Below are 22,737 nucleotides of genomic sequence, written 5' to 3' on the forward strand. Positions count from 1 at the left end.
TGACTCCAAAAGTCGAACGCTAAGATGTTGTTTCAGCCTTTCCTTCAATTATTTCTAGCGATATCAGTACTGGCCGCACCACAAGTCAAATCTATTACGAAGCGCACCTCCCCAACTATCGTGGGATATAAACTCAGTGAACAGAAGCAAATCTCTGATGGATTTGAAGATGCCCTCAGAATATGCAAAGTCATACTGACAGCACCCGAGGACACTGTAGACAAAATACTGAAGAAGTATTTTCCGATAGAGAAGAAGCAACTTGTTCTCGGTCAGTTACTCCTCTTTTGAGCTCTAGAAACTTAGCTAACTGTTCAGTAAAGCTGTCTTCGAGAAGATCTCAGGCGGAAGTAGCAATAATTACGCGGGCAACTCAATGCTCAGCCAAATGAAAGTTATTGATAAGGCGAAATACGTATGTGAAGTTGACCAATACGTGGTGACTGAAGATTACGATCAAGCCAATCCAAGCATGGTAATCTGCGATGACGGATTTACACTGGCTGGGATTGATAAGGGCTATACTGGAGTACCAGCCGTGACATGCAAGAGCATTGGGAAGGTATTGAACGAAGGTATGGACACGTTAGGAGGAGCATTTCTACACGAGTATACGCACTGGCGCAATCTGGTGGTGCCGCCGTTGGAAGAAGAAACTGACGATCTCGATGGTGGATATGGACCTTGGGAAGCTCAAGAATGGATTAAAAAGGATGAAGCTATTCATAATGCCGATAACTTCAATTGGTTTGCGTCTGAGCTGTTCTGGACTGTGCATTGTGGTTATGAATTTTTACCGCCGGTGGAGCCTGAGTGCTCTAATTCGGACTGAGTTGTATAGTAAATGGATTTTGGTATATTCTAAAAATAGAAAGCATATTAGACTTCAGTAACGTTAAAAATAGTAGATTGGAAGCTCGAAAAAAACAAAAAAGAAGACTCGAAGGTTCGTAGTAGGAATAGCCGAACGGGGGGTCGAACCCCCAACCTTGTGATTAAGAGTCACACGCTCTACCGATTGAGCTAGCCCGGCAGGGCTTGTATGACGGCCAATGGATTTTTGAGAATATAAACTAAGATATTCAATACTAGGTTATTTCTGACTCCTGATGTTGTACAGCTCTCTGATTGGCAGCAGAGTAAGTTATAACGTCGCATACACATATTAATACACAAGGAATTCAATCGTTAATATTTCAAAAGTATTTGTTTCACTAAATAAGTAGTAGATTCAAAAGTTATGGGTAGACTATATATCAACTCTTATTTATCTGGTAAAGACCTTTAATCTACTTCGCCAGACTCAGAGGCCTTTATCATTCGGTTGTGTAAATGCTTGGACGTGTTTACTAACCTTGACATGATTGATATAATGCATTACATGCATTACCTAAGTAGATTGATGCTTCGATCGGCGATCCTTCGTAAGTATACCTATTAGATATCATGTCCATATACTCTACATACACAATAATATCCGAAGGTATCATCCCGGTTATTGACTTGAAAGGTCCGTTCGCCCAATTATATTTATGTCGGATATCAAGGGTCATAGTACCAGGATGAAGCCCACCTGGACATCTCCATCAACCAACATACCCGTGGACGCCTAAATATGGTGGCTTTAGTGGTTTGGGAGCTGGAGGTATGACAGAAAATCCACCCAGATCGCCACATCCTTGGCACAGGCGATCGTACCTAGGTATTTAGTTATTGGGGGAGCTCCACGCTCGGATTTTAAGTGGAGATGAGGACAAGGACTTATGGATAATTCAAGGTTGATTTGAAGCCCTCAGGGCTTCTGGATCATTGATTCTTTACATGTAAAGCAATTACAGACTTCATGGAATGATCCATGGATATTTGATCCAGATGCCCCAACCGGCTTTAGTTACTTTTAGTTAAAGTACATATGTAGGTCATGGTCGAGACGACAAATTATCATAACTAAAATACTTGTAATAGTTCACATAATCTCATAGCTTCATGCATACCTAGGCATACTCAAAAATAGTCGCCTCCAAACGGTCCTTGAACTAGTGCTCCAGAAAGCCTATTCAACCGAGCCGTTAATATTGATATCTGCCATGGCCAGTTTGGTCATGTGAGTGTGAATGATGATGGCCCTGTTCATAGCCATCATTTCCAGTCCTTCCCTCACTCTCATCAACCTCCCTGGACGAACCGTGCAAAAGGCCACCGGGAATAAAGCTGTTAATGGTGCTCTCAAGCCTATTGATGCCGGGGATGGGCAGGCTGGAGAGATTATCCCAAGGCATACCAGATGAGTGGTGCGATTGCGACGAGTGATTCTGCTGTTGGCCTCCAGAGAAGAATGATCCCAGTCCATGGGATTGAGATTGGGAGTGTCCTTGTCCCTGATGGCCATGGGCACCACCTCCCAGCGCAGCAAAGCCACCTTGACCACCGCCATGGGTATGGGGTACACCGCCGGTGTTACGGCCTGCTCTGACTCCCTCGGCGCTGAGGACGTCATTGAAGGAATGGCCGTGGTCGGGGCGGGCATGGGCCCATTTCTCAACGGCTTCGAACATATTGCGGTGAACTTCGTTGTGCATATTCCGGACAGCGGGGTTGTGGAAGACATGCATGCAGTCGTTCATTACCTCGTGCTCGGAAACTTCGATGTGCTGCCACGCATATAGAACGCGGGGTGCGACGTATTGCAAGATGGAAGATGCCACTCGGCCGGCGGGCTCGTTCAGAATGTTGGCGAAGTGATCCTTGGAGAGCATGGAGTGTGTAGGATCCGTGCAGTGGGGATCGGTCCACGGTTCGTACTGGTGCTTTCCTGAGGCATCAATGACGCCAGCCGATCCTGTCTGCAGGGATTTAGACGCCGCGCTGATCAGAGGGCGGATGAATGGGGCAAGAAGGGACATGATGAACACCGTCAGTGTCTCCGAGATCTTCTCCATAATGGCCTCCAAGCCGGGGATTTTTTCGATAATCGAGTTGAGTTTCCGAACCACCTTGTCACGGAAAGCTAGGATTGGATAAATCTTGGCTACTGTTTCCTGTGGATTGAAATCTGGCATGCCTTGGAGTCCTGTGCCTGGCCTGGTTGAAGAAGGCTCTGCACGGTCCTGCTCGAAACCACGAGCATAGCCCATGTGTGATCCTCGGGAACGATTAGCCGTCTCCTGCACTTCTGAAGTCTGCTTCAGGTGCTCAGCCTCAGAGACCAGCTCTCTCGTTCCAGGTATCTTGCCCAGAAGCCCGGTGAGTGCACCGAGAGGGTTGCTAGAGTGAGAGTTGTTCTCCGCATTTCCAAGAGCAATATCCATCTCGTTGACTTCGGACTGAGTGAAATGATCGGTTGCCTCTCCAAGTACTGAGTGGAAAAAATCAACCATACCAAAGGTGCCAGTCACTAAAGGAAACACATGATGCCCACGAACGTTGATTTGTGTGGCAGTTCCTGTGTGTGGGGAAGACGTTGTGGAAGCCCAATTCACGTAGCACAAGTTCGCAGTAGTTTGTATGGGCTGCGAAATCTTCGAGTGTATGGAGACCCTGGCCAAGACAGCGAAGGGCTTCACATAAGTCTTCTTCGTTGCCCTTGCGCTCCCCGCCGTGTAGGTACATACGTCCATAGTGGATGCTCCGGCAAAGACTAAACTTGACATAGGCGGAACTGGTTGCCCAGTCACCTTTTTCATTGGCGATGTAGTTTTTCATTCCAGTCTCATGGTCAATATCGAGCTCAATTTGACGGACCGGGGGTCGCAGACGACTATCATACTGGCGGGCATCTAGGTTATCGGCATAATCTTTAGGGTTGCTGTGACAGAGTTAGCTAGGAAGACGAAGCAAAGACCAAAATTTCCAAAATTTCCAACATACTCAATATGCTCTTCTGGCCGGTAAACTCCCAGGCGCTCCGAGGTAACCTCAAATTCTCCAGTCGCATAGCCGAAGTTCAAGAATGACAGGACCCACACCAAGATGCGGATTGTTTCAGCTTGAAGAGACTTAAGAGTCCCGACATCCATAGCCTGTGAATAGTCACGCAGCCAATTTCCAAAGTAGACGCGCTTGATCTGAGTCGATGTCCATTTATGCCCGGCGATGAACGCGATGTTCTTAAGCATATCCTCGATATCTCCATGGCGCCAGTTCTGACCCTCGACGGCAGAGATCGAGGCAATATCTGAGATTATTAGTCAGGCTTAGAGCTCAGGGCTCAGGGGTTGAGCATGTGGCAACGTACTACCAGCACCAAAGGCGTGGACCTGAGGTAGTAGAAAGAGCAGGCATACGAGCAACACGGGAGAGGCTCGGATGAAGGACATCGCGTTGATAGTATAATCTGCCTTCAGAAAGACCGTCAAAGTAAGAGACACACTCTGACACACAAATAGAGAGAGAGAGAGAGAGAGAGAAAGAAAGGAATATGTCTCAATTTAAAATGAAAGCGAAATGAAGGAAAGAAAGAAATTAAGAAATTAAGAAATTCAGACTATTTCGGGTTCTATTTTTGCCCAATCTTGGCACTGTGATGACGTCCGTGTAAGGCCACTATTTGAAGTTGTATCTTTGTACTGCTGTACAATTTGACAATATATACAAAAGGAACTGCATGACGGTTATCGCATTTTCAATCAGCTTCTCCCAACTTGTACTTTGACTGTGCTATCGTAGTGGTATTTAGTGCGGGGTATCTTTAATCTACCCCGCAGAGGAATGAACCTATTACAGAGTAACTGTTTACTTTACAACGTCCCTTCTCAACTTCTCATGAATTTCAAGGTAATTCAAACAACTTCCTAGCTACCATTCATGTCTGCAACACTCCACCTCGACGCCCTCCAACGCGACGGCTTCGTCGTCATCCGCAACCTCCTCTCCCCCACCGAGATCACCCATTACCGCGACATAGCCACAGTCGCAACAACCAAGACCCGCACAGGGGGCTGGCCACATTTCCGCACCGTCCCTAAACAATTTCCGCCATGGCCCACCACACCACCCCCAGCTTCAGAGGGAGGCATCTGGGGCGTGCAGCACCTGCTACACCCAGAAATGCCAGGTCGCGAATCATTCGCAAGCTGCTACTTCTCCGAGGCCATCCTGAGCGTCATCGAAGAACTAGTAGGCGCCAAGCCAGCGAACAATGGTAAAGGTGACGAAAAACTTGTGATGGAATTGTTCAATTTGCTCGTTGCGCCTGAGACGAAGGATTTTGAGCTTCGATGGCATAGAGATGACATACCCGAGACCGCGACTGCGGAGGAGGAGCTACATCAATTGGCGGCAAGGTCTCCTGGCGGAAAACAGTCGCATGCACAGTATAACCTGGCGCTGTGTCCCGATAAGTCGTTAATTGTGGTGCCTGGATCACATCGCCGGGCGCGGACAGATACTGAGCGTAATGCTAAGCCTTACGAGCCTTATTTACCCGATCAATTAATTGTGGAGCTACAACCTGGTGATGCTGTCTTCTATGATAGCAATATTCTGCATCGTGGGGTGTATAAGGGGAAGGCAGAGGGTGGGGAAGAGACGCGACTAACGCTGCATGGATGCGTTGGGCTGAATATTTTAGATGCGAACGATTCGGAGAAGAAAAAGGTTCGTGCTAGGGCTGTATTGCAACATGGTGTAGGCGATTGGGTGAATCGGGATGATGCGGCGTTTGGAATTGGCGAGCGGCCGGAGAAGATGAGGGCTAATCTTGTTGCTATGGGCAGTGGCGAGGGCGTGGGTTACTCGTTGCAGGGATAGGTGGAGAACTATCCATGGATATCTAGGTATATCTTGCATATGCATGCAGTCACAATAGGATACGATCTAATTCAATTTTAGCCCAGAAAACGGTCTCAATTGCATCCATGCCGTACAGTCCAATTTACGGAATACATACCTATGTAAAATTTATTTGACAAGCAAGTGTAGAATTAATTCTAAATTATGATTAGTGCCCAGGTGGAGTTTAGAGACATTGATTTGAGGACTCGCTAGCTACCTAGGTAGCTAGCAACAGCCACATGCTGGTATGACTTCATGACAAAACCTTGAAAAGACAGCAGTAGAAATTGCGAGCACTAAAATATAGTTGTTGACATCACCAACCTTTTGGTGTGGCAAAATCATCGTGCATATTGCCATTAATATAGATGCCGATGTGGTCTATGTATATACACATTATATATATCTATAGACCCATCCATATTGGGCTGCTTCGGTATCTTCAGAAGCGGACAGCTAGTAGGATCTAGGTATGCAATTTCAATATTCTCTGCTTACTCAAGATAATTTGATAGTTTATGGTGATGGAATTGCACAGCCAGTACTCAATAATTCATGTGTGCATTTTTAACTGTTGAGGTCCAGGGTTCGCTGAAATCTCAAAATCAATACAGACCAGGCTTTTCGTTTTCACCTGGACATGAACAAGATCTTGGAAAGTTTTTGGGGTATTTGTCTTTGTGTTAAATATCCACCTTATGTATTTCTTTTATACTCTTATTTTCTGGAGAAAGGGCTCTTCTCAGAGGTAATTCACACAGTACAAAGTCACTGATTTACGAGGTATTCCATCAGCCTTGGAATACACCTTCGGTTCTAAATTGGGTAGGCGAAGTCTCATAAAATAGAAATGTAGCTAGATTCGCATTTATATAGTTGTGGACTTTTGGAGTGAAGCCACTCTCATAGACACCGTAGACCAGACACGAGGAGCTTCATATATGTATTCATCGTTTTAGTGTATATACAGGGTCGCCATTACACAAGAGTTAAAGCTGCTATCTAGATACGTGCAAGATAGCCTTTTCTTCGTATCCTTGAGAAATCTCTTCTCCAGCCTTGAATCACTAACTCAAGAATTGATGAAAAGAATCCATGAAATAGATCATGTGTACCAAAGAATTCGCCTGCCACCCGAAACCTTAGGTATTAATCATGCCTCAGGCTTTCAAAAGCGGGATTTCAAGCTCCGACCTTAAGGTTCGGAGTAAAGGCATTCTTGAATGTGTACTGTTGGAAGATATATTAACTGAGGATAAACACGGACATAGGTCCGTCGGGTTTCCGCATCTCATATAACTTGAATCCATTTCACTTTATCCAAGCCCTACTCTGTGCTCTTCATTGCCGTCAGAGTCCACTTCAAACATCCATATTTTAAACTGCAATTGAATTGCGCCACAAAAAAATTCACTAGGGTTCAGGCCCCTGGTCGCCTATTATGTATCTATATGTACCTTGGATGATCGGATCTATTTCTCCAGACTATTCCAAGGGTTTAATTCCATAATTTTCATCTGATTTGATCTCTCCATTTAAAATGTGCCCTAACACCGAACCGCATGAGTCTATCGAAATGCAACTCAACTACGTCCATGCATCTTATTATCCCAGCTGGCGGGTATACAAGGGAAAAACGCCATCGACGATGAATCTTGCGCTGACGACTCACGTCTTTTATGCTTTTCTCAGGTAAGTAGGTCGAAAGGCTCACTCAGGTGGGTATGCGCAAGTTTCAATTCTGATGTAATTTCATTACCCTGAACAATAGAGTTCAAGCCAATGGTGAAATTTGCGTGAGTGAATTCTCAAATACTTTCTCTATGGTACTCCGGTACAACGATCGCCCAGACTAACAGACCCACTTTAGCATCTTGATCAAAAGGCGGATCTGGAGTATCCAGCCGACGGTACCAAAGGTTGTTTGAACGCACTGAATTTGCAGCGTCAGCAATTTCCACATCTGAAATTATTGGTATCCGTCGGTGGTGGCAGCGGGAGTCAAGCTTTCAAAGATGTGGCTGCGTCTCCCGATAGTCGGGTCAGGCTAGCACAAGCCCTTCGCCACTTTGTCGATCAATTTCTCTTTGATGGAGTTGACTGTGAGTTGAAAAACTTGTTCTAGACAAGATTCTCATAGGATATGAGAAAAATGGTATCCACGGCACTGCTAATTCGTGACGTAGTGGATTGGGAGCACCCATCGACACCAGATGAAGGTCGAGACTACGTGCTATTACTTCAAGAGTTACGCAAGAGTCTCCCAGGCCCACGGTACCTGATTACCACGGCCCTTCCCGTCGGTGAGTGGTGTCTTAAACATATAAATCTGGGAAAAGCAGCCGAGCAGGTGGATTTCATAAACCTGATGTGCTATGACTATGCTGGCCCGTGGACCGAGCTTTCAGGCCACCAGAGCCAGTTGTATACGCCGGATCGACCGCACAATTCCTTTGCCAAGAGGTCGGGACATGCTGCCGTGAGTTATTTTCTAGCGAGAGGCGTTCCGTCCAGGAAGCTGGTTCTAGGTGTGCCCCTTTACGGCCGCTCATTTTTGGGCGTTGATGGCATCGGCCAGCGGTTTACTGGCCATGCTGGGGAGGGAGGTACTTTTGATTATAGCTCGCTACCGCAGGCTGGCGCACAGGAATTCTTTGATGAGAAAGTTGGTGCTGCGTGGTGTGTTGGTGGAGATGGGGGCTTTGTTAGTTATGATACGCCAGACACGGTGCGCTTGAAGGCTAATTATGCCAAGGCGAACAAGCTTGGGGGAGTCTTTTACTGGACTGGCGTTGCTGATGCTATTGAGCCTGATAGGAGCTTGGTGAAGGCTGGATTTGATGTATTGAGCCAGAATTAGATTTATGGAGGTATATTTGATACATGTACACTTTCGTTCTTCTAGAGCATTAAATCATCCCTCGCAAGGTTGTTCCAGAGCTTTTGAATTATAAATTAAGAACAGTAATTAATTCCAGGGAGTATAAGTAAACAATCAAAAAAGTACGCCATCTAACAGAACTTTGATGTCACAAAGTTCTCAACCATCACATCAAGACCTTCCAAAACACTCATATCCAGCCCAACCTGATCAACAGCAACAATAATTATATCGAACTGCCTTTCCAAGTCCTCCTTGTTCCAGGATGTCTTCTCATCCAGTTTAGGAATAAATGAAAGAGCCTCCGCTGAGACAAGAGGATCTGCAAACTCAACATACGCCTCCCACTCAGACAGTAAATGTTGCATGAGGGTAATACCAGGCGAGTTACTCAACACAGATTGTCCACGCTTGAAGCCTGCACCGACAACCAGGACGCGAGTTCGGCCACGAGAAGCCCGGGATTTGTGGTGCTCGAGGAACTTTCGCATTGCGCGATCTCCCATTTTTGCCGGGCGATCGGCCATCTTTTCCGTCGCTGCCTGCAGGAGAGGGAATGCCGAGTTGGTGAGGAGGTAGTACGGGTTGATGGGGATGCAGTGACCGCCAACTCCAAGACCAGGAGCGTAGGGCTGGTATCCGAACGGTTTTGTAGCTGCGGCAGCTGAGACCTCCAGCGCGTTGATGCCAATGGAGTGGCAGGCATCGGCCATCTCATTGGCATGGGCAATGCAGACCATGCGCTGGCAGTTCTCATATAGCTTTGTCATCTCGGCAACTTCGGGCGATGAGACAGGGACTAGCACATCGAAGATCTCTTCGTACAACTCGTGGATGCTGGCCAGAGAGCCTGGCATAATGTCGTCAAGCCCGGAAATGATCTTGGGAATAGTCTCGAAGCTGGGACTGACACGTCCAGGATCAACACGCTCCGGTGACATACCGGCCTTGAGGCCCTTGGCGATCATAACATCTTTGATGAGCTGACGGGTCATGCCAACCGCGACGGAACTTTCGATGATCACTGTTGATCCAGGGCAAGCGTGTTGCGCAACGAGAGCAATGGCGCTCTCCAGATGTTGTGTGTCGACGGAGTTGTCATGGTGCAGCCGAGTGGGAACAGAGATGAGGAAGTGTGACGCATTGGCAATGTCTTGTGGGTTGTTGGTGCATTGGATGTTCATGTTAGCTGTCAATGGCTTGATGTGAGCCAGACGACGCTGGTCTACATCATAGGCAATGACACGGTAGGCTTTTGAGAAACCTGTAGCAAGCTCGAAGCCAACATAGCCGACTCCAATCACTGCCACAACAGATCTTGGTTGTTGTTGTTGTGTGAGACCAAGCCCTTTCAGCTGTCCCTCGCTGAAATAATCTTGCTTCATCCTAGCATCCTGAGGAGGAGTGGCCAGGCCATTGTTGGAATCCACATAGAAAGTAGGCTTTTTGGACAACTGGGGTGAATTTTCATCCACAGAAGTAGAAGGTGATAGAGGAAGTAAATGCATGGCTAAAGCAGAGGGGGTATGAAATTGAATCTATTTATTTGGATAAGGATGGTGGTATAACGAAGAGAGAATTCTTATATACTAATACCAAGGCTTTTGCTTTCAAAAATCTTCAAAAGATTAGTGTTCGGGGTCAGCCTCGCCAATTTCGCCTTGAAACCCTCTTCAGCTTTTGCGTGGATCTGGCGGAGACTTCAGTTTGCCCCTGTCTTGACTTCTCAATCATCTCAAGCCATACGATGCTCTTCGGGTCCGATATTGAGCTAAAAATCTAGGTGGTCTCGGACATAGCCTACGGATGGCACTGTCTTGGCAGGAAACCGGTAAAAAAGTCATAGTATCTTATTTTCTGGAATCATCGAATGGAAGGATACGATACATAGCATCAGTATGTGTTTTGAGCCTCTATTGGCTACTTTGGCTGGTACGGTGGGTGCAAAAGCCATAAATTGTACACCTGTGACCATACCTACAATACGTAGATGTAGGTAGACGAGCCGATTCGATGGCCAGACAACGTTCTTGACAAAGTTTTCTTATATCGCTTGCCATGCACCAAATCCAGTTAGTCAAGAACTGGAACTTTAGTCCCATGGGGGATTTAGAACCCTTGAGTATCAGACGCGGCGTATCCTGGCCCGTGGGACTATAAAACCTAGTTTACTGCGGATCCCGAGGCCAATCACGGATGAAGCTGTGGACTATTTTAAGGCTTATTGGAAGTATAACATAAACACATTACACAGCAGATGCAGCCCTGGAGCCGATGACATGATTGTACAGAGTAGTTCTAAGGATTGATCAGAAGACCTCAGGCAGTTACCAACTTTGGATTCATGAAAATTTAGTTGATGACTGTGATACACCTGCAGGACCAAAGCGTAAGTAAGATCTTAAGCGATCAATGTAACTATTTAGATGCATACTCCGTTGCAATGGTATCCGCCAGTTGAATTAATTTTCAGTAACTCTACGAGACATTAGGCGAATCAATACGTAATTACGAACTACCTAGCTGAGGCCCAGATTACTGAATTATATGAAATCAAACTTTGAAGACCTTGGGTCAGGGGGTTTATTCAGGCACGAGATTAATAACCTTAAATCATGTAAGATCTGGTTTGGTATAAAGTTTAGCGTAGATGAAAATAGTTAGGGCTTCGTATTGGAATACCAGAACGGATAGCACCCGTAGCCCCACAATTGCAACTCTCAGGCAAATAAACCGGTGTTCAGGTAAGGTTTTTAAGGTAATAAGGTTATAAACACTGAGCTCATTGGCCAAGACCAACTTAAACACTAATACGAAAATAACAGGAACAGGAACCGACCAGTGAAGTTAGTGGTGGTGGCGCACGTGAACGGTGGTTTAGACTTGACGAGAGCCCAGACTGCAAACTATAGCGTACAACGCAGTTAACCTTTTTCGCTTATTTTCTTTTTATGTCTTTTATAGTCAATTCAGCTTGAAAAGAAATCTGATAGTGGGTCATATGCAGTCAGATTTGTCTTGCCAAGCATTAGTATGAACTCTACCTTGAGAGAATGGACATTCATCGATATACCCTGCTCAAATTACCGACCCGTTGACACGATTTCAAGCGAGCTGAGCCCTACCAGTCCCCGGGGTTCGCCTAATGGCTGGGTTTTGCCATCTTGATATGTAGAACTCACCGGTTGAAAAAAGAAGTCGTTGTCTTGGCCGTATAAATCGTAATATTTGCCCCCTGAGCCGCACTTATTTGACCTTGTTCTGCTCCCCTTGGTGACTTCAAGCTCCAAAGCCACTTCCCACTTCATTGTACCCGGGCTGAAGAAGTAGTTCTTCTCCCATTGTCATTCGTTTTATTCTGATTGCCTCGAAATGTATACAATTCAGGCTGGGAATCCAGAGCGAGTCCATTCTTATGGATCGTCTTTGGACCCTGATATGGAAGCACAGTCATCGATTGCTCTTCCCTCCAAGTCGTTACAGGCCCCAGTGAACTCGACCGGGGCTCATAACTTCATCTCGCCGAAGTCGTTCTTTACTGTCCCCATCACTCCTCCAGAGTCCACTGCCGGCTCTGTATTCGGCGATGAGATCCAGCAAGAGGCATCGTCGAGCACCCCGTCTCTGGGTACGGCGTCACGAGTCTCTAGTAGGACTCAAGCATCCATACAAACACCTGATATCACCGTTCCTTCTCGTGTAGCCTATACTTTGGAGGAACATGGAGATGGTCGTGCTTCTCCTGAAGATGACCAGGGTACCTCAGATTACTTCTCACCCCGTGTGAGAAGGAACCGGGATCTCGTTGCACCAAAGCCTTGGGCTAACACGTCTCTACCGACCCCTAGTGCACAAGAAGATCTATCCGAGACTGAGGCTGAAGAAGCATCGGCCTTGCCAGCGGTTGAGGCACCCACTGCTCAAGCCAAGGTGTTGCCGGCTCATGCCCAGCAACGAAACGTCGGACCTGCTATCGATGATTTCATGGACTGTGTCACCACTGTCGCCCCAAAGCCCCGACCTGAAGATACTCCCACTATCCGAAAGCGAGGCAGAAGGACCATCGTTGCACAGAAGCATATTACCCAGTTTGCTATTCTCGGAATCAAGTAAGTAGAATTCCCCACAGCACAGCTGATGGAATTGTTCCTAACCAACCCTTCTCTCTAGTGGTCTTTGCATCTTCAGCACATGGTGGTGGACTAGATACTACTACGTTCTGTTGCCGTTCATCACTGCCACCGTCGCTTTGAACATTTTCATGATCGTCTCCATCGTTTTCAACACCACCCGCCGCCGCATATTCCCCGAGAAGCAGACCATGCCGGAAAAGCCTGAGACCCTGATCATGGTGATTCCCTGCTACAATGAAACAGAAGAAGAGATGATCAAGTCGATGGATTCGCTCATTGCGCAAACGAACATTGACCAGCACCCGCGCGCCATCATGATCATCTGTGATGGAAAGGTCCGTGGTCCCGGCATGGAGAAGTCGACAGCTGACTATCTCTTCGAAGACATTCTCTTAGAGAAGGATTATCGCGTCCGCATCCCAGCGGCCTATCTCGCTTGGGACCAGGAATTCATGGACATCGAAGTGCAGAAGGGAACCTACAAGGGAGTCCCCTACTTCTGCATTGTCAAGCAGCAAAACCAAGGCAAACGCGATAGTCTCATCGTCATCCGCTCATTCCTGTATAACTTCAACATTCGCAACCAACGTCCTGAAACTGTCTTCTCCTCCAAATTCTTCGCCTATATGGCTTCTTTCATCAGTGGCGCTGGTATCGAGTATGTCGACCACCTCATCGGCATGGACGCCGACACCGTCTTCGACAAGAACTGCATCAACGAGCTCCTCCTCGAGTCCCGCTATGAAAATACCGTCGGAGTCTGCGGCTACGTAGCCGTCGACTGGAAGAACAACAACTTTGACCCATGGCGTCTGTACCAGTCCGCCGAGTACACAATTGCCCAAGGTCTCCGCCGTCTGCATCAGTCAATCGTGACGCACAAAGTCTCCTGCCTCCCCGGATGCTGTCAGCTACTCAAAATCTGCGAGGAAACCTGCGGCCCAGAGGTGTTGATCGATAAATTCGGCTACTGCCCAACCCTCACCGATGGCCTCCTCACTCAAATCCGGGCAACAGCCAGTGAAGATCGTAACCATGTATGCCACATGCTATCCGCCAGACCGAAGGTACAGACACGACAGGCTTTAAAAGCCATGGCTGTGACTGACGTTCCTCACTCGTGGTCTGTGTTCCTTTCGCAACGACGACGATGGACTCTCGGTGCCACGTCCAACGACCTGCTTCTGATCACCGCACCGGGCGTGCAGTGGTTCGAGCGGATTCTGGCAACAGTCAACGTCTTCACTTGGTTCCTGAACCTGTTCATTTTTGCTAGTTTGGCCAGTTTCATCACTGCCGCTATGAGTAAGTTCTTTTCCGAATATTCCAACTTGTCACAAACACATACTAATTCAATGCTTTAGGCGTCCCTCCGGCTATCCTCATGGCATTTGTCTCTGTCATGCTCATTCCTGTCACTTACTACTTTTGCATCCCTCTATGGCTGTGCAAGAAATGGCTTGAGCGCTTCCAGTTCTGGCTCGGATGCGCCATGTACATTGTCTGCGGTCCGTTCCTCAACATCTCGGTCTTGCTGTATGCTTGCTGGTATATGGATTCGTTTGGATGGGGAAAGACCAGAAAGGTCATCACTGAACCTGAAGAGGGTAAGGAGAATCAGGAGACCCCTAGTCAAACCCAGACCCAGACCCAGACCCAGACCCCAAACCAACCCTTGGCTTTGGAACAAGCACAGCCTACACTGCCCGTCATTCACGATTTCGCTCAGCCGATCTCGACTGCCACTCCTTCTAGAATTTAGATCAAGGTATACCATTGCCTGTCCCATATCTACTTAATATTCCCCATACTCTCATTAACATTCTAACATTCCTGTTATATACATTTGTCTTCATACCCCATATATAAATAAAAGTGCTTTGTCACGAAAATGTACATTTCAAAAAGAGATCTGTTTATCTCAAGATTACTCATTAGATTCATAAATCGCTATACAAATGCGCTGTGAAAGATAATTTCCCTATATCTGCTTAAATATGAAGCCAAATACCGCAGATAACTAGCATCACAGTGCACACAGTCCATGACTGCAAGTCCACAACAGACACCATACCGCCATTAACACCGGTATAAACTGTTTGGTTGAAAGTCTGGTTCGTCTGCTGCGAGAAAAAGAAGGTATTGGCCGACCCATTGGCTGCAGCAACGGCAGTACTAACCCCAGTAGTGATCTTAGGATCAGGCGCAACAGTTTGATCAGGGATGAGACAGACTGCACCCGACGCCTCAGGGTCCTTACAGCGCGTGCTGTAGTGCTTAACCCGTTGCGTATCACTGCTGTTGAAGTAGGCTTTGAAGTAGCTCACTGTCATGACGGCATCTGTTATCGGGGGACCCTTGGTCCACCCACGAGCACCATTACTCCAGTGGCGCAGAAGAATGGCAGATGGCAAAGAGGGAACCTCGTCAATGAGATCCCAGAGCCACTGCCCGTCGAAGTAGAAGGAGACGCGTTCGGGCGTCCAGTCAAAGCGGTATTCGTGGAATGCATCGCTGAGAGAGATGGGGAGCACTGGAACACCGTAGGTGGATGTATTGGGTGTTTGGTATCCGGCTAAAATTGTTTGCAAGGAGTGAAAGACCAAGTTGATGGGTGATTTTGGGGTTCCGTTGGGATCGGCGCGTGTGTAGTTCATGTATTGGTGGGAGAGGAGTTCCATATCTATCTCTTGGGTATCGTTGTAATACTGTGTGCTTGGTTGGTTGGTTATTCCCTTAGAGAGAGAAAGAACACTCACAGAGAAGAAAGCGCTACAAGTCCCATTGATAGGGGTCAACTTCATTCCCACGCGAAAAGAACCATATTTGATATCGTCTCGCGCCGTCTTGACTTCGCCATTAAGCACGAGACCATCCGATGGGGTGCCACCGCTAACCCATAATTGCAAGCCTGCATCACCACCTAATTGACTCGGACCAGCGAGGGTGTAGTTATCCTTGAGCGGATTGGAAACAACATTCTGCGCAGTGAAGTTCTCGCCATAGTAACCATTGTTTGGATCGTATCCGACCCAGTATCTCTGAATCTCCCAGTCTGTATCCCGCTTAATGTCCTGAATAGTGAGAAAGTCAGACTCTATCAAATCTGTAAAGACTTGATGTTGCGACGAGGTTGCATTCACTGAGTAGCCGCATTCGCATGTGGCCGCCACTGCGATAAGGTTAGAGATAAAAGTGAAAGTGGATTAGATGATACAATACCACTTTGAATTAGCAATAGCAAGCTTGCTGCAATCCATCTGAAGCTCGACATTATGCCGATACTGAACACAGAAAAGAAAGAAAGGGGAGAGATGTGAATGGAGAATGTGTTGGGAGTTAAAAAATGACTTGATTTCACTATCGATTTTAGGGTTTAATCCGAACCAAACTTCACCTCTCTTTTCCCCCAGTTTATTCTCTTGGAAGTACTACATTCTACTCAACATTCCTTGATTTACACATTTCACTTAGTGAACCTTCATAGTCTCAAAATCATGATCTCTTTAAAACACGTGACCTGAGTATTGATGCCTTTGGAGTCTAGGAGTCTAGGAGTCCAGGAGTCCAGATTCCAAATTCCACCCGGTCGTCTTCGTTTGAGGACATATATTCAGCACGGCTAGCAGTAACATCTGCAATAATTCATGATGGGAATTGGAATTGACGTTCAATATCGCTAACAACAACCTGCTGGATCTTGATTCTCGGCCGAAGGTCACCAGTTGGAAGGAGTGGACGTGGCGGGGTAAGTGCTAGCAATCGAGTGCCAAGCACAAAACTATAGTGGAAAAAGGGACCATTTACTTACAAATCAAGTCCGGATCATCATAATAGTTTGGTCTCTAGCCGCGCGCAAGGAGAATACAGTGTCGGCGCACCATGACTCTGTCCCACGCCTTGCACCATTATACCTATACACGAGGATATCAAGCGGGACCCAGTCTATGGCAATCGCCTGTCAGTCGTGTTGTTCGAGAACCAGAATATCAGCTATAGCATTCCGGTCAGAATATGATATTTCCGTAAGAAAGACAATATTTGTTTTGCAGCACCCTTGATGACAGTTGATACGAATACCCACTGTGGCTGAGCAAAGTATAAGGAGACTGCAAATGTGGCGATAGTTCTAGGCGCCTCATCAGCTGAGCTTCTCATGGTATAGGAAAGGTTGGAGGTGCCTACAGACTATTATGAAGTGTAAAATGTGGAAATTGGCTAAAATAGCTGATCAGGAATAGTTAGCGTTTACATAGTCAATGTGCTATTATTCAGGTAATGTATGTCACTCTAAGTTCGTGCGCTCCAAAGCATGCCACGAACTTGCACAATACTCTTGAAAAGAATCTCCCGGAATACCAGCGCCGTTCACTTTCACCAGACATGGCTGCCATGAACACTGTATTCGGGGATACCATGAAAGCAATGGAATCTTAGGTAGAGGAAGCTTAGAGCCCTCGACGAACATATGTTGGTAATATATGATGTTTTCAAAGGCTACATAGATTCTGATTGCCGAAACTACCGAACCTGAGATTGTGTATTTTTGTACTGTAGACACCAGCAACTGTCAGCCATGGATCCTCTAGAATTGACATGACATAAATGTTTTTCCAGTGACGTTTCTTCAAATTGCCTCAAGATTTTATTTCCTGTGAAGATAGAGAATCTTGACAGACTCATATTATCGAATCTTGATTACAATGTGATTATTTACCGTCTTTGAAATCTAATGGGGCAGAGTATTGGGTTTTCAATGGAGCAGGCAACTTTGCAACAATTAAACATGATGAATAGTCAAAGACTCAAAAGTTGATACAGGCCGAAGAAATCTCAATGAAAGTAAGGAGTCAAAAAGTGAAGAGGTGTGAAAAGGTGTCCATTTTGTAACTATCACAACTTCGAGATAAATGGTCTACTCGGTTCTGCCACAGCAGACCGTCTTCTTGGTTCACTACGACTGCATAGCTCCCCACTACAATAGCGAGACTCCCTTTTTTGCACGTCATCTACATGTCTCTATTTTTCAACCACCTACTATCCCCAAAAATGCCCAAATCGTGCCAAACCAGGTAGAACAGGGTACAATCTTATTAGCTATCAAAGCTTACAAAATAGGCAAATATTTTCTATTTGCAAAGCTACAATTATATTTAATAGGCCTCTTTAGATACTTGCGGAGCAGGTCCTAGATAGCTGTTCGCATAATAGCTAATATTCTACCCGCTGACGGCGGACCCCCTCTTATAATCGGCCATAGTTAGATCACTGACTTTATTAAACGAACGCCTAAACTAAAAACCTATCGCTCGAAATGCTATAATAAATAATGCGCGAAATAATAAGACCCTAAGGTAATTCGCGAGTAGCTTAATCTAGCAAAGATGATGCGAGAATAAACATGTTCGTCTGGATTGGGTTTACTCAAGCCCTCATTGTTACGTCATACATTTATTACCTAATGAAGTTTGCATAAGGCAAGTCAGGCACAAAGGCAGTAAATATCCGGATTAGGATTAGCTAAGAATAATCAGGCATAAAGGCATCAAAACCCAACCCAATTCGTGAACATATCTACGCGAGAATAGGTGTCGGTTGACAGGACAGAGATCTTGACTCTTAAGGCACTGTTACTACTACAGTTTACGTGTAATAAGTAAGCTTCAAGATGTGTTTATTTCTTAAGTTGATGCCAACCTTCTAGAAGGCAAGGATCGGCACCAAGGTCGAGAAGCATGAAAGCGAACCTGATGTGACCAAAATAAATGGCTAGATTTAGAGGGATTCGTAAGAGCTTGTCCCGTGTATTGACAGTTGATGTGAGCAACGGAAATTAATAGATACTTTGGAGCACGTTTCTCGAGGCTGCAGCATGAAGAGGAGTTTGGCCGAGTTCATCTGCTATTAAAAATTCTGCACCGGCATTTAGAAGAATTTGAACTTGATCAACATTGCCTCTATGGACAGACGCCAAAAGAGGGGACCCGTACTCTCCACCCTGAGCATTAACGTCAGCGTGAGCGTCGAGTAGCATCCGCACTATCTCAGTACTTTCTCCATATGCAGCGGCATAGAGGGCATTGCCATAACATCCACCCTGGGCATTGACATCAGCGTGAACGTCGAGTAGCATCCGCACTGTCTCAGTGTGTCCTCTATAAGTAGCGGCCTGGAGGGCATTACTATATTGCCCCCCCTCCCTTGGGCATTGACATCTGCCCCAGTTGCAATCAACATTTCCACCACACTTTGATGTCCTGCTTCTGAAGCATCTTGTAGTGCAAATGCCGTATTTCTTGAGTTTTCAGTATTCATTCCCTCGCAGTCTCCTTTCTCTAGTAGTTTGCCAGCTTGGATATGACCCGACCGTGCTGCCCAATGGAATGCCGTGTTTCTATCTTCGTCTTTGTCGGAACATGGATATTGCAATCCCGCAATACCACAGCCCGGAACGGAACAAGCAGACCCCCGAATCACGGGGGAATCACTATTAGCAACTCGAGTAGCTAGATGAATCGAACACATTTCACACCTTGCACAACGTATATACTAAGAATCTAGGACGACCCGTTCCCAACTCTAACATATATAGTGCAACGTGTGAACCCTGTGCTTTCAACGTAGTTGATCGACAGTATTTCTTCGCCATATTCACACCGTTTGACTGTAAGGGGTTACTGGGTTAAACAGAGAAGATAATGGAACCAAGAACTCAGTGTGTATTTAACAAGACTGATGCTTGAAGGAATCATGAGCCGACTTCGACCAATGATATCGATCAGAGTGGATAGGATCTAGGATAAAGATATCTACTTTGTACAAAGTAGGTAACTTTCCAAGGTTCCAATACTAGAAGAGTAAGAAGATCGTAGACATATAGAATCCTATAGGTTTCAGTTCAGTTTACAAGTAATTTTCCAAATGAATTGATATCATGAATGCGTAAGATATGACTACCAATCAGGGGAGTTAGTGGCGCCAGGGATAGTTAGCTTACATGGTGAGGAGTCCTGGGTTTCCAACACCAATTCTTCACAACCTCACTTAATGCGGCCAGATGCCAGATTCAAAAAATAAGGGTCAGACCCGCCCACAGCAATCATGTCTAAGATGTCGTGAGCGCAAAGTCAAGGTATTCCATATTCCCCACCTTTTCGACACCCCCTCATCTTCCTCCGCTCCGAGGGGAAAAAAAGAAAACAAAGAAAACAGAAAGTAGACCTCAATAATATAACTAACGGATACCTCTTTTTTATTCTCATTAGTGCGACCGCGCTGTACCATGCCATGCGTGTATTCTCCGTGGTTTAGAAGCTGAATGCTCATACGTCACTACAGCCGAAGACCGAGCGCATATCAGTCAATCCGAAGTGATTGATCGCTTGCGTCGAGAAGTCGCGCAATTGCGCCAACAATTAAACCAGGGACCGCGTGCGCCGAGTCCGTCTAGGAGTAGGAGCCAAAGTCGGAGTCGGCATAGAGCGTCGCATGCGCGATCTTCGGGTGGGGTCGTCGGCTCGAGCTCGATTTCCAATTCAAGGTCCAGCTCTAGTTCGGCACGCAGGAGTGACGCTCATGGCTATACGGCTCGGTCTGCCGGTACAGCGAGAGCCCTCTCTGATTCAGCGGAGGGGAGTTGGCACGGTTCCTCTCCTTCGTCGACGAACGCCAATTCAGTACATATCGCTAGTCCCGATAGTATTGGGAATGAAAGTGCAAACCAAACACCGTGCCCTGTATCGGTTTGGCATAGAATGTATGCGGAAGATGTGGCGACCGGATTGACCGGGGATGGAAGTTTGTCTTTTCTTTTGCTATTCGGATAGCGATCCTAATGCTGACCTGCTGCACCAGATCCGATCGAGGATGTGATCACCCAGCCTCATGCAGATCAAATGTCGCAGGAGGTTTTCCCCCAATCATTTCAATTTGATCCTGCGTACGCGAGTGCGCATGTGTCAACGCATAACAACTATATCGCGGCCAACGCGCCTGAATACATACCCGGTCCGGGGTATTCAGATTACCAACACCCCAAAGATGAACAATCTGCATATTATGCGCAGCGGGGAGGGGATTTCGGGCATCAATTCACGCCTGCACATCCTTATTCAGATTCATGCTTTCCGTCCAATAATAATTTCGACCCGCAGCAATCCCAGAATTCACATCAGAACGCCTATTCCATCCCTGGCGCTTGGAAGGGCCAAGAGAAGCACAAGCTCTTGGAGACTCTGCTAGACACGATTAGCGGTTGCGACGAAGAGCGCGTGGCCCAAGTCGTGCAGGTTGTCCGAGTCAGCGCGACCCCTGAAGAGGCCGTATCGGGGATATGCCAGGTTCTAGGCATTGGGAGCTTTGAGGGATAGAAGGTTTGGAAGTTCATATAACGGGTTGAGCTGGCTCATCACCCGTATCCAAGATATTGAATATACCCTAAAGATAATCGAACACATAAAGATGCAGTCATAAGTCGTTAATTCGTCAGTCAATCAAGTAAGACTTTCCACGGGAGTCTGGGTCTGATCAGTCTCAGTCTCCATGGGTCGCTGTCCATAGATAAAGTGGAAAAATACATAGACATGGTACTTGTTGTTGGCCATCTCCTTTCGCACTCGGTCCATGAACTCCTGTGCTTCCTGTAACTTCCAACCCAGTATCCGTGTGAACAGCGCCAATGTATACGGCTCAACAGCCTCGATGATACTAACTCGCCCGATACGACCGATTTCCTTAAGCCGGCGGTCCTTAGCCCAACCACCAATAGGACACTGCGGCAATATCAGCAAAGGAAATCAATCACATCTCTCGTAAATACCATACCTTGTACGTATCATCGGTAACATTTTGAAACCCACATTCCTCCATCCAAGTTGCAACCTGTCGTGCATGATTAACCGGTTTCCCAAATTGAATGCTGGCGCTGGTCAAGCGCTCCAGCCACTGATTGAGAAGCTTTGCCTCATTATGCGAGCCATCGTCTGAAGATGCAATAGTCTCAAACTCCTGAATCTCCACCCATCCACCTGGCTTCAAGTGTTGAAACGCCTGGCGGAGCAGCCGCGGCCAATCGGCCACCCCACCGCCCATAGACCGTGCATGTATATAATCGAACGCCTCACTAGGAGAATAGGCCCAGTCACTCTCAATATCATCGATGAAAAAGCGGCAGTTTGGCGGCGACCAGGTCGGCTGGATGGGACTGAGGTCTGTGCCGATAACTTCGGCATTGGGAAAGGCCTCTGCCATCTCCACGGCCCACTCCGCCGTACCGGTACCAATGTCCAAGAAGCGGCGGGGCGGGCATGTTTGTGTTCGCGTTCCTGTTCCTGTTCCTGTTTCTGTGTTTGGTTCTGTGTCTCTCGGGATCGGGGCGCGATAAAGGTCGCCACCTGTGAGCATTTTAAAGAGGTGGTGCATTAGAGCAAGGCGCTCTTGTTCTTCTTGGTCATTTGGGAATGGGTATTGGCCGGGGCGGTATGCGTGGTAGCGGCGGCCATTTTCGTAGCAGTAGTCTCTGATTGACGAGGCGAATGAGAGATTGGAGTCTAGGAGTGAGTCGGTTTCGAAGATGGAATCTTCGTCGCTTGTCTAGATTGAAGACTTAGACAGGGGGTTTCCATGTGGAGCAGGGATGAGATTAAGGGGGGTTCTTTTGGTGAGGGGCTCGACTTCGTACTCTTCATACGATATAGTATTTGTTACAAGAGAGACGACAAGAAAGAAATAATAAGCAAATGTGAATAACGAACGAGGGGGAAAAAATTAGAGCTATAAGAAAGAAGTGCTTACATCGACCTGAATACGTTCATTGAAATTTGGTTGTTGAGTCATGGCCAGGGGGATGAGGGAAGGAAGAATAAGATATCCAGATTTATCCAGATTCCATGAAGAAGAAGGTCAGAGCGTCTTATGGGGAAATGGTGATCCATCACACCCCGCTTTAGTGTG

The 22,737-nt window shown here is 46.7% G+C and overlaps 10 protein-coding genes across 10 annotated transcripts; 5 read left to right on the top strand and 5 right to left on the bottom strand.

The window, feature by feature from the left end:
* Positions 1–376: 376 nt before the first annotated feature.
* N7495_005427 (uncharacterized protein) lies at positions 377–832 on the top strand (the record flags this gene model as incomplete). Its single annotated transcript, XM_057208078.1, has 1 exon — positions 377–832. One exon carries the CDS (start codon positions 377–379, stop codon positions 830–832), a length of 456 nt encoding a protein of 151 aa, XP_057061852.1.
* Positions 833–2,069: 1,237 nt separating this feature from the next.
* N7495_005428 (Het-C domain-containing protein) lies at positions 2,070–4,316 on the bottom strand (the record flags this gene model as incomplete). Its single annotated transcript, XM_057208079.1, has 4 exons — positions 2,070–3,355; positions 3,423–3,805; positions 3,868–4,174; positions 4,235–4,316. 4 exons carry the CDS (start codon positions 4,314–4,316, stop codon positions 2,070–2,072), a joined length of 2,058 nt encoding a protein of 685 aa, XP_057061853.1.
* A 487-nt stretch (positions 4,317–4,803) lies between these two features.
* Positions 4,804–5,748, top strand: N7495_005429 (phytanoyl-CoA dioxygenase family protein; the record flags this gene model as incomplete). The annotated part of the gene is made up of 1 exon (XM_057208080.1): positions 4,804–5,748. One exon carries the CDS (start codon positions 4,804–4,806, stop codon positions 5,746–5,748), a length of 945 nt encoding a protein of 314 aa, XP_057061854.1.
* Positions 5,749–7,312: 1,564 nt separating this feature from the next.
* On the top strand, positions 7,313–8,632 carry N7495_005430 (glycoside hydrolase family 18 protein; the record flags this gene model as incomplete). Its single annotated transcript, XM_057208081.1, has 4 exons — positions 7,313–7,464; positions 7,544–7,568; positions 7,643–7,874; positions 7,959–8,632. 4 exons carry the CDS (start codon positions 7,313–7,315, stop codon positions 8,630–8,632), a joined length of 1,083 nt encoding a protein of 360 aa, XP_057061855.1.
* A 152-nt stretch (positions 8,633–8,784) lies between these two features.
* Positions 8,785–10,161, bottom strand: N7495_005431 (nucleotide sugar dehydrogenase; the record flags this gene model as incomplete). The annotated part of the gene is made up of 1 exon (XM_057208082.1): positions 8,785–10,161. The coding sequence occupies one exon, from the start codon at positions 10,159–10,161 to the stop codon at positions 8,785–8,787; it is 1,377 nt and encodes a 458-aa protein (XP_057061856.1).
* Positions 10,162–12,025: 1,864 nt separating this feature from the next.
* On the top strand, positions 12,026–14,548 carry N7495_005432 (chitin synthase-domain-containing protein; the record flags this gene model as incomplete). Its single annotated transcript, XM_057208083.1, has 3 exons — positions 12,026–12,762; positions 12,824–14,091; positions 14,151–14,548. The coding sequence occupies 3 exons, from the start codon at positions 12,026–12,028 to the stop codon at positions 14,546–14,548; spliced, it is 2,403 nt and encodes an 800-aa protein (XP_057061857.1).
* A 229-nt stretch (positions 14,549–14,777) lies between these two features.
* N7495_005433 (glycoside hydrolase family 16 protein) lies at positions 14,778–16,060 on the bottom strand (the record flags this gene model as incomplete). Its single annotated transcript, XM_057208084.1, has 3 exons — positions 14,778–15,494; positions 15,546–15,958; positions 16,009–16,060. The coding sequence occupies 3 exons, from the start codon at positions 16,058–16,060 to the stop codon at positions 14,778–14,780; spliced, it is 1,182 nt and encodes a 393-aa protein (XP_057061858.1).
* Positions 16,061–18,619: 2,559 nt separating this feature from the next.
* On the bottom strand, positions 18,620–18,919 carry N7495_005434 (ankyrin repeat domain-containing protein; the record flags this gene model as incomplete). The annotated part of the gene is made up of 1 exon (XM_057208085.1): positions 18,620–18,919. One exon carries the CDS (start codon positions 18,917–18,919, stop codon positions 18,620–18,622), a length of 300 nt encoding a protein of 99 aa, XP_057061859.1.
* A 1,621-nt stretch (positions 18,920–20,540) lies between these two features.
* Positions 20,541–21,155, top strand: N7495_005435 (uncharacterized protein; the record flags this gene model as incomplete). The annotated part of the gene is made up of 2 exons (XM_057208086.1): positions 20,541–20,583; positions 20,641–21,155. The coding sequence occupies 2 exons, from the start codon at positions 20,541–20,543 to the stop codon at positions 21,153–21,155; spliced, it is 558 nt and encodes a 185-aa protein (XP_057061860.1).
* A 123-nt stretch (positions 21,156–21,278) lies between these two features.
* Positions 21,279–22,620, bottom strand: N7495_005436 (class I SAM-dependent methyltransferase; the record flags this gene model as incomplete). Its single annotated transcript, XM_057208087.1, has 3 exons — positions 21,279–21,557; positions 21,610–22,377; positions 22,579–22,620. 3 exons carry the CDS (start codon positions 22,618–22,620, stop codon positions 21,279–21,281), a joined length of 1,089 nt encoding a protein of 362 aa, XP_057061861.1.
* Between the last annotated feature and the right edge of the window lie 117 nt (positions 22,621–22,737).

Source organism: Penicillium taxi (genome assembly GCF_028828555.1).
Source record: "Penicillium taxi strain IBT 34144 chromosome Unknown utg000004l_segment0_segment0, whole genome shotgun sequence".
Classification (NCBI taxonomy): domain Eukaryota; kingdom Fungi; phylum Ascomycota; class Eurotiomycetes; order Eurotiales; family Aspergillaceae; genus Penicillium; species Penicillium taxi.